The sequence below is a fragment of the Pinus tabuliformis genome, chromosome 8 (assembly GCF_031772625.1).
Source record: "Pinus tabuliformis cultivar Carrire ecotype Pingquan chromosome 8, CPIR1, whole genome shotgun sequence".
Classification (NCBI taxonomy): domain Eukaryota; kingdom Viridiplantae; phylum Streptophyta; class Pinopsida; order Pinales; family Pinaceae; genus Pinus; species Pinus tabuliformis.
The window spans coordinates 1,644,191,608-1,644,204,452 of record NC_142294.1 but is presented as its reverse complement, the minus strand read 5'-3'; the positions used below and the strand labels follow the sequence as shown (position 1 = coordinate 1,644,204,452).

Sequence of the window (12,845 nt, the reverse complement as noted above, 5' to 3'; positions counted from 1 at the left end):
GTTTCATTAATTTTCAGACTGGATCCACAAGTAACATCAATCAAACAACAGGAATTTCTGCATAACCCAAACTCCTTTTCACCAATCAAAAGCTGAACCAAATAAACACTTCTCTGATCGTTGTACCCAGAACATAGTAACTGTAATCAAACACCAATTCTGAACCCAGAACACTGCAGTAATAAAACAAAAGCAGCTAGAACATAAATCAAGATATATACGCTACTTCACTGTTCAGCAACCTGCGAGTATATGCCTCTGTACCACAACCAACCTACGTATACTCTTCTTTCACTTACAGAAAAGGCGTGTATACGCACCTGCAATTCACTGAACCTGCGTACAGATCTATAAAGGATAATTTATTCTTTTAAGCATTCAGACATCAATTAACCCAGATTTATAGATCAAGAGTGCGCCACATATAACATATCAAAATCACACAGAGATACCAATGTTCAAGCCTTGAGATTTTGATCCATCAATAGTCCTTATCCTTCTTGCGCTTAGGTTCTTCCTTCATTCAGATCTAGATTTGCACCATAACCCAATCACCAGTATTCCAGATCTCATACATTATCAGATATTCAAAAATAATTCAGATGATCCCTTGTCACATGATCTCCTTCCTCTTTTATAGTTTTAGGCCTTCCACAATACCACGGTCCAAAACCATAATAAACCAATACCAAGGGCCTAAAACCTGGGGTCAACACTTCTGACGAGATACCATGGTCCAAAACCATAGGTTCAAATTCCAAGGACCATGGACCAAAAATAAGTTTCCCACCATGTACGCACTTTTCTGTGCATAAAAGTGCGTGTATACGCATACGCGACTTCTGAACGTATAACCCGCGTGTATACGCATGTTTGGCAAGGTGAACCTGCGCATACAAGATTTCCTTCATTCTGAGCGCCTGAACTGAGATCTGTCACCAAAGAGAGTTTCCATCAAGGACAACACCTGTACCATAGCACCACCCCTGTGCCAAAATGCCAACAATCTCCCCCTTTGGACTTGATGGCAACCCCAAGATCCTCAAAGTCATTCTCCCCCTTTGTCATCAAGGGCAAAGGGTTGTGCTCCCCCTGAGTACATGTAGATATCTCTGCTCTGTTGTGCTAAACATGCTCCCCCTGACTGTAGGCAAGATCTGCAAAGGATGTTCTTCAAGAAGAACCAAGACATATACGTTATGAAAGACCTTCCTATCACCAAAAGACTCAATACATACATCCATCACCCAACCAAGTGGGGATACATCAGAAATTTACATATGACAACCAATCACATTGCATCAATCATCCCAGGCATAGTGGGGAAACCAAAATAGGCCGTTACATGACCTTGATAAAAAAATATACATGACATAGAAACGAAATATCAAGACTATGCAAATCACCAATAAATATTATCAGCAACATCTGACAATCACTGTATATATCAGCAACCATGATGTTCTTCTGTTCTCCTTTCTGCAGCTGATCCACCTGAAACAAAAATAGCTTGAGTACTAGAGCCAAGAGCTTCTAAGGTAATGCCAACAATGCATTGTTAGAAGATTATCTGCTCCCCCTGAACCTGTGCCTGATGGTCTCTGATAGACCCATATCAGACTTTCTTCAACCAGAGTCTGTTCTTACTGATTTTCTTCAGAATTCCATATACGCGACTGCACCTGCATAAATCTACGTATGTACGCGGATTCCCCTCATCCAACTCGTGTACACCAACTTTTCTTTGAAACAGACAAGCTTCAACAATAGGATGAAGCATCAACTACTCCCAGCTTCTGTCTGAGATATTCAAAAGTTTCCCTAGGCAGTGGTTTGGTAAGGATATCAGCAATTTGTTCCTTGGAAGGAACATACTCCAACTTGACTTTTTTCTCAAGCACTTGTTCCCGAAGAAATTGATATTTGATAGGTATGTGCTTGGTCTTTGAATGCATGACAGGATTCTTTGAAATGCTTATTGCACTTGTATTATCACATAAGATAGAGACAGGTGGAGTACAAGTGATTTGAAAATCCTGCAAGGTTTGCATCATCCAAAGAAGATGAGTGCAACAAGATGCAGCAGCCACATATTCCGCTTCAGCTGTAGATAAAGCAATCGAACTCTGTTTCTTGATGAACCAAGATACTAATCTGGAACCCATAAAGAATGCACCACCACTTGTGCTCTTCCTGTCATCCACGCTTCCGGCCCAATCTGCATCTGTGTAAGCATGAAGTGTGAGATCTGTATCTCTAGGGTACATAAGCCATAGTTTTGAGTTCCTTGAAGGTACTTGAAGATTCTCTTGACTGCCTGAAGATGAGTTTCCTTTGGATTTGCCTGAAATCTTCCAACTATTCCCACTGCATGCATGATGTCTGGTCAGGTACCTGTCAAATAAAGTAGACTTCCAATCATGGATCTATAGGTTGGTTGATGCACTGCTGCCGATTCAGCATTTGCACTGAGGTTGCATCCTGTAACCATGGGGGTACATACTGGTTTTGAATCTTCCATCCCATACTTCTTCAGAATCTGCTTGAGGTACTTGGTTTGAGACAAGAAGATGCCACCTTCATTTTGTTGGATTTGCAATCCAAGAAAGTATGTCAGTTCTCCGAGCAAAGACATTTTGAATTCTTTCTGCATCACCAAGGCAAAGCTTTGACTCATACCTTCTTCGTTGCTGCCAAAGATAATATCATCTACATACACAAAAAGTATTAGCAATTTGTCATTTTCAATTTTTATATAAAGATTGCTATCCGCTGATCCTTTTGAAAAACCTTGTTGATGAAGGTATTTGTCCAAGCGGTAGTACCAAGACCTTGGAGCTTGTTTAAGGCCATAGAGAGCCTTTTTAAGTCTTCATACAAGATTTGGATCATTCCCAAGGATAAAGGCATTTGGTTGCTCTATGTACACTTCTTCTTCTAAGTCTCCATTCAGAAAGGCTGATTTTACGTCCATTTGAAATACTTTGAACTTCTGGAAGCTAGAGAGAGCAAGAAACATTCTGATGGCCTCAAGTCTAGCAACGGGAGCAAAAGTTTCTTCAAAGTCTATTCCTTCCTGTTGAGCATACCCTTTACAAACAAGTCTGGCCTTGTTTCTAATCACTTCCCCATTTTCATTCAACTTATTTTTGAAGATCCATTTTGTTCCTATGACATTTTTGTCTTTTGGTCTAGGAACCAACTCCCAAGTGTTATTCTTTTCGATCTGTTCAAGCTCTTCATCCATTGCCTTAACCCAACACTCATCTTTGCATGCTTCTTTTACATTTTGCGGTTCAGTGGAAGAGAGCAATGCCAAATAGCTTGAAGCTTCTGCTATTGTTCTTCTTGTTTGTATACCTGCTTCTTTCTGCCCCAAAATTTGAGATTCTGGATGATTCTTCTGAACGTACCTGGATGGAGTCTTCTCTTCTATCCTTATCTGTTCCTCTGGTGCCTCTTGGGGTTCTTCTTCATCATCTGTCTGATTTGGAGAGTAGTCTTCATCCTCATTGATATTTTCATGATTCACTTCCCTAGGGATGTATCCTTTTTCATCAACCACTACATCAATGCTGTCAACAATTCTTCCAAGTCTTTTATTGTAACACTTATATGCTTTGTTGTAGGGAGAATAACCAAGGAGAATGCCTTCATCTGCTCTAGGTTCAAGTTTGCCAAGCTGCTCATCAGTATTCTTAATATAGCATTTGCTCCCAAAAATTTTGAAATGCTTTACCGAACGAGTCTCACCATACCAGAGCTCATGAGGAGTTTGAGTGTTGTTCACTCGGACATTTGTTTTGTTGAGAATAACAACCGTAGCATATGCAGCTTCACCCCAGAAGGTTTCTGGAGTTCCAGACTCATCAAGCATAGCACGAGCCATTTGTTGGACTGTTCTGTTCATCCTTTCCGCCACTCCATTTTGTTGAGGAGTCCTAGCTATAGAGAATTCCCTTCTTATTCCATGTTCTTCACAGAAATCAAAAAATTCATTTGAGGTAAATTCCCCACCTCTCTCGGACCTAAGGCACTTAATTTTGTAATCTGATTCATTTTCAGCCAAGGCTTTGAAGGATTTGAATTTTTCGAATGCTTCGTCTTTGTGCTTCATAAGTCCTAACCAAACAAACCTGGAGAAGTCGTCAATGAATAATATAAGGTATTCTTCTCCTCGAGGTGACCTTGTCCTAAATGGACCACATACATCTGTATGGACTAGCTCAAGGGGCCTGCTAGCTAATCCTTCCTTCTCAGGAAAGTTAGTTATGGTTTGCTTACCAAACTGACATGATTTGCATATGGTGTTGTCTGGAATTTTGATATCTAGAAGACCACGAACTGCCTGGTATTTGCATGCTTTCCTTATTTGTGAAAAGCTTAGATGCCCCAACCTCCAGTGCCATAACCAGTGTTCATCATCCTTGCTTAAATAGCATTGTTGTTGTCCTTTTTCAAATATGTATAGATTATTTGGAGTTCTTCTGCCTTTGATCATTGTTTCTCATGTATCAAGATCACGAACACTACATCCATTTGATCGAAATATTACTTCAGTTCCTTGATCGCACATCTGACTAACACTCAGTAGATTATGCTTCAAGCCATCAACATACAAAACATTTCTAGCTTTGACCTGTTCTTTCAACTGAGCAGTGCCTTTTCCTTTTATGGCTGCAGGGGTATCATTTCCAAAAGACACCTTCTTTCCCTTTTCTAATGCAGTATATGATTCAAGTTTTTATTTATCCCCTGTCATATGCTTCGAACATCCGCTGTCGATATACCATATATTTTCCTGTCCTTCTGCATAGAAGGCTATCCCACATCTTTCTGGTTGTGGTTCCTTCATTCTCCATGTTCTGGCACTTGAGGTATGTTCCTTCTGAGTTGGCTTCCAAAACCTGCTCCTGCATTCAGAATCTTCATGACCAAAGTTATTACAAATAGAACATTCAACTTCATTTTCAAGGGCTGAAAAGTTGTTATAAGTCCTTTTCGTGATTCCAGTCATATTCCTTTGTTTTTGAGCTTCTCTAGTCATGATTGTCTTATACGCAACACATTGAGCTGCTTTGTGACCAAAATTATGGCAAGAGAAACATTTGCCATTGAAGAAACTCCTGCGATTATCAAATCTATCATCCAACCGATTGTAGTTTCTACTGACATCCATTCTTGAGGCAAATTGGGAAGATTTTACCTGTGGCTAATTGTAGCTTCTGTTTGTCCTTAAGGTAGCTTGTCCCCCATTTTCTTGATAGTATTTATTCGTTCTTGAGGTAAACTATCCCTGATTTACCTGATGATTTCTATTAGGCCTTTGCTCGCTCTTCTTTGCTACATCAAGATAACTTTTGGAGGTAGAAGCTTGAGATGTTTCTCCATTATATCCCAGACCTGTCTTGATTAGTGGAGAATGCTGCACATTGATAATCTCATCCAGAGTTTCAGATCCTTTAACAAATTTAAGATTAATAGCTTTTGTTTTCTCAATCTCCTTTCTAAGACAAACAATTTCACATTCCAATTTTTCAAGATGTTTTTCCCTTTCAGCCAGTTGACATTGTAGAGAATCAATAATTGCACTTTTCTCTTCTAAGCAGATTTTGAGATTAGTCATCTCTTCACAAAAGCCTTCTACATCTATAGCATCCATGTAGTCATCATCTTCAAAATCCATTAAAAGTTTATACTTATTACCTCGTTCATCTTCGTCACTATTTGAAAGTCCATCACTATCTTCATGAGTGTAATAGCTTTTCTTATTTGCATTCTGTTTCTTGTTCCATCTAACAGGTTCCTTCCCTTTGTCAATCTTATCCTTGTGAGGATATTTGGCAGCATAGTGACCGACTCTTCCACAAGCAAAGCATTTGAAAGGTAACTTACCTCGGAACCGTCCAGTACCTCGTTGAAGATTTCTGACAAAATTTGATTCTTCTTCTTCTTCTGACACGTGTCCTGACTCATAGTACTCGCCTTTGCCTGAAGCCTTGAAGGCAACTTCTCTCCTGTCTGATGGTCCTCCTTTCCTCATTTCATGAGCAGTTAGAATTCCGTGCAGCTGTGACATTTTAAGGCTTTGTAGATTCTCTTTTTCTTCTATTGCAGAAACTTTAGATTCAAACCTAGGGGACAAAGATCTTAGAACTTTTTCAACCACAACAGCCTCTTTTATTTCTTCACCCAAATTTTTCATACAATTAACAATCTCATCTACACGAAGAAAATAGTTAGCCACACTTTCATCATTATACATCTTGATATTTTCATACTGAATCCTGAGGGTTTGAAGTTTTGCTCGTTTTACCTGATCATCTCCTTCATAGCTTACCCATATTTCGTTTGCTGATTTTAACTTCATAACTTTCACGAATTCTGATTGAGATAGACATCCCAATATAGTATTGACCGCATTTGCATTTGTTTCATATTTCTTCTTCTCAGTCGGATCTGTAGGAGTTGCTGCTGGAGAAGTATATCCTGTATCTATGATATCCCAGACTTCTGTACCCAAAGATTGAAGATAGGCAGTAACTCTTACCTTCCAATATACAAAGTTTGTCCCATAAAAAACCGGTGGCCTGATTGATGCTTCCCTCTCGTAGTTGCTCATGATGAAAGATCTTCCTTCAAGCGATCAAGCTTCTTCAGAAGGACCTGCTCTGATACCAATTGTTGGAAATAATACTGAGAGGGGGGGTGAATCAGTATTATCAAGTCAAATATTTCCTTTTCCAATTCCATATGATATACGCTACTTCTGTTAATAAAAATCGTGTATATACGCAACTACAGATAAAGAAACCCGCGTATACAAAGCAGACTTATAATTTGATTTATCTTTCAAATGTCAGTTATTAATATGTGTATCAGAAGCAAATAAATAGTACCAGAAACAGAGCAGAAGACAGTCACACATAAGAACACAAGATATAAGGAGGAAACCCAATGTGGGTGAAAACCCCCTGCTGCAATTCGTCTCTATCTTCTTTTTAATTAGAAACTTCTCTTTACAATGTTTTGTACTGGTGCAGTCTTTACCAGTACGCAGGCTGCAACCTGCAGAGAGATACAACTCTCTCTCGTTCTCCAGCTTTCCTGGAAGGGAGCTCCAACCCCCTAAGTCCTTGTACTAGCTTGAGATACTAGTACGCAGGCTCCTACCTGCAGAAGGCTGCAACCTTCTCTTTGCTTTCAGGGACCTCGTTTCATTAATTTTCAGACTGGATCCACAAGTAACATCAATCAAACATCAAGAATTTCTGCATAACCCAAACTCCTTTTCACCAATCAAAAGCTGAACCAAATAAACACTTCTCTGATCGTTGTACCCAGAACACAGTAACTGTAATCAAACACCAATTCTGAACCCAGAACACTGCAGTAATAAAACAGAAGCAGCTAGAACATAAATCAAGATATATATGCTACTTCACTGTTCAGCAACCTGCGAGTATACGCCTCTGTACCACAACCAACTTGTGCATATGCTTTTTTCACTTACAGAAAAGGTGTGTATACGCACCTGCAATTCACTGAACCTGCGTACAGATCTATAAAGGATAATTTATTCTTTTAAGCATTCAGACATCAGTTAACCCAGATTTATAGATCAAGAGTGCGCCACATATAACAGATCAAAATCATACAGAGATACCAATGTTCAAGCCTTGAGATTTTGATCCATCAATAGTCCTTATCCTTCTTGCGCTCAGGTTCCTCCTTCATTCAGATCTAGATCTGCACCATAACCCAATCACCAGTATTCCAGATCTCATACATTATCAGATATTCAATAATAATTCAGATGATCCCTTGTCACATGATCTCCTTCCTCTTTTATAGTTTTAGGCCTTCCACAATACCACGGTCCAAAACCATAATAAACCAATACCAAGGGCCTAAAACCTGGGGTCAACACTTCTGACGAGATACCATGATCCAAAACCATAGGTTCAAATTCCAAGGACCATGGACCAAAAATAAGTTTCCCACCATGTACGCGCTTTTCTGTGCATAAAAGTGCGTGTATACGCATACACGACTTCTGAACGTATAACCTGCATGTATACGCATGTTTGGCAAGGTGAACCTGCATATACAAGATTTCCTTCATTCTGAGCGCCTGAACTGAGATCTGTCACCAAAGAGAGTTGCCATCAAGGACAACATCTGTACCATAGCACCACTCCTGTGCCAAAATGCCAACAGTAAAAGCATATCATTGTCATCCGGCGGGTCTCTTACAACCTCAAGACATTCCTATGACTAAATGGGAGATCATTTCTATGGATTTCATCACTGGACTACCTCTTACTTCTCAAAGACACAATGCCATTCTGGTAGTAGTGGATAAATTAACGAAAAGTGCACATTTCATTCCCATAAGAGATACTTACAAAGTTGTTGACATAGCTCAAGTATTCGTAAATGAAATTAACAGATTTCATGGAGTACCTAAGAAGATTATATCAGATAGAGATTCACAATTTACTTCAAGATTCTGGACTTGCATGCAGTCAACCTTAGGAACTCAACTAAATTTGAGCACAGCTTATCATCCTGAAACCGATGGGCAAACAGAAAGGGTAAATCAAGTACTTGAAGATATGTTGAGGATGTATGTTATGGATCAACAATCACACTAGGAAAAGTACTTATCCTTAGTCGAATTTGCATACAATAACAGTTACCATAGTTCGATTGGAATGCCTCCATTTGAAGCATTATACGACAGACCTTGCAGAACACCGTTAAGTTGGGACAGGTTAGAAGATCGAGTGATAATAGGACCAGAATTAATCCAAGAAATGGAAGAGCAAGTAAGACAAATTAGGCAACGGTTAAAGGAAGCACATGATAGACAAAAGAGTTATGCTGATGCTCACAGAACTGATAGAAAGTATGAAGTAGGGGATCAGGTTTTCATCCACATCAAACCAAATAAAAGTACTATTCGATTCGAAAAAGGGACAAAGTTGTCACCTCGATTTATTGGACCATTTAAAGTCATGGAAAGAGTTGGACCTGTCGCCTATCGTCTTGCACTACCACCTCACTTGCATAAAGTTCATAATGTATTTCATGTATCTGTATTAAGACATTATATAGTTGACCAATCTCATAACCTTCAATGGAAGGAACTGCAGGTATCAGACGAAGGAACCATATCGGTCGAACCATTACGTATACTGGAATGTAGAGTTCGACAACTCAAAAATCATCTAGTAGACCAAGTTAAGGTCCAGTGGGACAAGTATAGCCCTGGATCAGCTACTTGGGAAGATACAGAGAACATATGTCAAAAATACCCTAATCTGTGTCAATTTTGAAGAACTTTAAACTATGTTTTGTATATATTTACTTTACTGTAAATCAGAGACTCAGAACCAGTTTGAATGATCATATATAAACATGAATTTTTATGACATAATATCTGTTTAAATTACATTGGTACATGGATACCAAGACGGAATATGTTATTGTTCTTACTAAATTATAGTTGTCAAAGTAAAGTTTAAAATATTTGAGCGATTTTGCTTCTAATGGGAATTAAGATATTATAATTTTGTTTCATTTATGTGTATCAATATGATTGATAAGATAGAAATCAAAGAATAATTACATTTTAATATGAAAGTCAACGACATGAATAGAATATGGCAAAGTATGTTATATTGTAGTTGACATGTGTGAATTATACATAAGCTATTTGTTTTTGAATATGTTAATGCACATTTTATAAATGCATGGACAAGTGTTTATGATTGTAGATAATATCCGTTACCAAAATGACCACGTAATGACAGAAACCTCAGAACAATTAAGGATCAAAGAGATTCTATGATAGGGTATTAACCCTAATTCTACTGGGAGGGGTGGAGGTGTTGCCCACTGTTTATCCTCTGAATCCTGGAGTCATGGGAGGACTGTGCGAATCACGCTCCCCTAGACGTGTGATGACTGCCGGATGCCTATTGGGAATCAGGTCGGTATAGCCGACACTGTCATCCTTAGAGTCTAAGAATGGTTAGGTCAGTACAACTGACGCCATGGCATACTCTAGTAGAGGATAGATAGGATGGGGAGGAAGAGATTAGGAAGGATAGGATGATTTTATAATAGCTTGGGGACCTGATTGAAGTAAGACATGTTCATTAAAGTTGTAAACCTAAAAGCATTCAAAAAACACCAATTTTATAGTGTCTTCACATAAAAACTCTAACTTCAGGACGAAGTTTTCTGAAGGGGGAGTGTATGTAACGACCTATCTATAAATATAAATAACGCAAGAATAATAGCAGGCATATGATGCATGCATATGATAGCTACATATGCATGTTGTCGCATACACCACACTAGTATTTATATATTAAATTAACTATAAGTATTAAATATCATGACACTTCTTCGGATAGAAGTTCTACTCACCCATCAACACCCATATTGCTTAATGTATCATGATTAATGGGTAAATACTAAAATTTAAAATGTATAACGTAAATGTAATTATAAAAGATAGATGTTAAAATTAAGCTAAATCCTAAAAGATGGCTATATAAACTATATATTTCAGATTATTAATAAAAATTATATTAATAAATTAATTAAATGATTAAAAATATATATAATAAATTAATTAAAAGGGTACTTAGTATAATCTTATAATCTTTATATTAAAAGAAGTACTTTAGTAAATCATAAAGGAATACAAAAAGTCGAGATCCGCATCTTGCGCGAGTTGCAGACAGCGAGCTCGTCCGCCCTTTGCTGACCTGACTCCTGCGGACCTGTCCGCCTGAGGCCCCTTTGCATGTTGCGGTCGAACTGATTCATGGATCGAGTTGCTGGTTTCTGACAGGCCCGATCCCAGGGATTGCGATCATGGAGGGGTTGGGCACTCCCCAGGCGTCTCTTCCGCCTCCTCCGCCGATCTCGCCTTCTGAGGCTTTCAATCGGCTCTTGGCTGGGCTTCCAAAGAAGAAAAATACTGAAGCTGCGAAATTTGTTAAAAGATTGGACGATATTCCTGTGATCTCCCTCCCTCCAGAAACCCCGATCCAAGTTGCTCTGTCGTTGGCCGAACGGGCTCTCATCGGTCAGTTCACTGGGCTATGGTCGTCCCCAAAATCCACTGAAAGCTGGGTCAACAGAAACTGGGCGCCATTGATCAAAGAAAGTGTCACCTCTTACTTTCTGGGGAGAGGATACTTCCTCTTCGAATTCACATCAAAAGACGACAAAGACCTAATCTTCCAAAATGGCCCCTACTTCATGGGCCCTCAGGGTCTGTATTTGAATAAATGGACCCCGAACTTCGATCCGGTAGTAGATGTGCCCAAAGCAGTCCCGGTGTGGGTCAGACTTCCAAATCTCCCAGTGCACTGTTGGAATTGGGATTCTCTGAGGCACATTGGAAATGCCCTGGGGAAATTTATAGACCGAGCGAACAATAAGGACCAATATGACTATGCCAGGATCTGTGTAGAAGTAGATCTGGAGGTGGGACTACCAGAGGCCATCATAATAAAGGTCAGAAGTTGGACGCATATGCAGAAACTGGACTATGAGTAGCTGCCCTTCAAATGTCGGAAATGCCATGTTTATGGCCACTTCGCCAGAGGCTGCCCGACCAACAGTGAGGCTGTGCAGGGGAAGGAGGATGGATGGAATCAAGTCAAGCGATCCAAACCCTATCCCAAGAATCAGAAGTCGGGAGGCCCTAATGGCAAAGGACCTCACCAGGCCACTGCCCAACAGATCCCACTCAAACCTGCTCCAGAAAATAAGTACGATCCCCTGAGTTCGCAACCAGAGAACACACAGGAGGGCGAGGTCCAAAAGGAGGCAGAAGCTACTCAGGAGATCGAGGCCCAAAAAACAGCTCCTACAAGCAAAGGTACTCCCTCAGCCTCCCACAAAGGAACAAGTGCTGAAGATCCCAAAGGTATGATTATAGAAGATGAGGAAGAAGAGCAGGAAACGGACGAATCAGAAGAGGAAGGAGAAATAGGAGAGTCCCAAACCTCGGTAAGAAGATCTACAAGAGGCCGAAAAACTGACAGGGAAAAAAGGGAGCAGGAGACCTACAAAGATAAACTTCAGGGCAGCCAACCAACTTTGGAAAAACTGCTAGCCTCAAAGCCTAAGATACTGAAAAACCAGCCCCAAGGCTCCAAGGGAGCCCACCAGAAACATAAATAATGAAGGTCATCTCCTGGAATTGCAGAGGTATGGGGAGTAAAGCTAAAGAAGAAGCCATCAGAAGCCTAATCAGAACAGAAACCCCAGACTTACTTCTCGTCCAGGAGACAAAGCTGGAAGACATAGCCTTCCTTCAAGCAAGCAAGAAACTTTGGATTAAAAGTGAAGCAAGAGCAATCTCTGCCCGGGGTGCCTCAGGAGGGATTGGCACTCTTTGGAACGCCAACAAATTTACAGTCCTATTTGAGGCTAGGAATACTCATTGGTTGTTGCTGAAAATGCAGAATTTGGACACTAAGGAAACGTTTTGTCTGTTCAATGTTTACTCTCCAGTCAATGTTGGGGAAAAAAAGACTGTTGGGACTCTATAAGGCACCAAGCAGATTTGACAAACCTGGAAAATATAATTATTGTTGGAGACCTCAATCTCACTCTTCATCCATCAGAAAAAAGGGGAGGCAGCGTAGTTCGAGACCCGGCAAGGGAATGGGTGGAGGACATAATGCAGGACTGGGACTTGCTGGATATCAAACCTTCTTCCGGTAAGTACTCTTGGTCTAATAAAAGAGTGGGCCCTGGACATATTGCTGCCAGGCTAGATAGATTTATTATTCAAAGTTCCTATTTGTTGC

General features: G+C 39.9%; 1 protein-coding gene across 1 annotated transcript; it reads left to right on the top strand.

Moving 5' to 3' along the window:
* The first annotated feature begins 10,893 nt into the window (after positions 1–10,893).
* On the top strand, positions 10,894–11,583 carry LOC149242471 (uncharacterized). Its single transcript, XM_089370843.1, has one exon. The coding sequence runs from the start codon at positions 10,894–10,896 to the stop codon at positions 11,581–11,583; it is 690 nt and encodes a 229-aa protein (XP_089226969.1).
* Positions 11,584–12,845: the final 1,262 nt, after the last annotated feature.

Excerpts from the sequence above, each read along its gene's own strand:
- LOC149242471 (XM_089370843.1), top strand. The coding sequence starts at position 10,894 with ATGGAGGGGTTGGGCACTCCCCAGGCGTCTCTTCCGCCTCCTCCGCCG.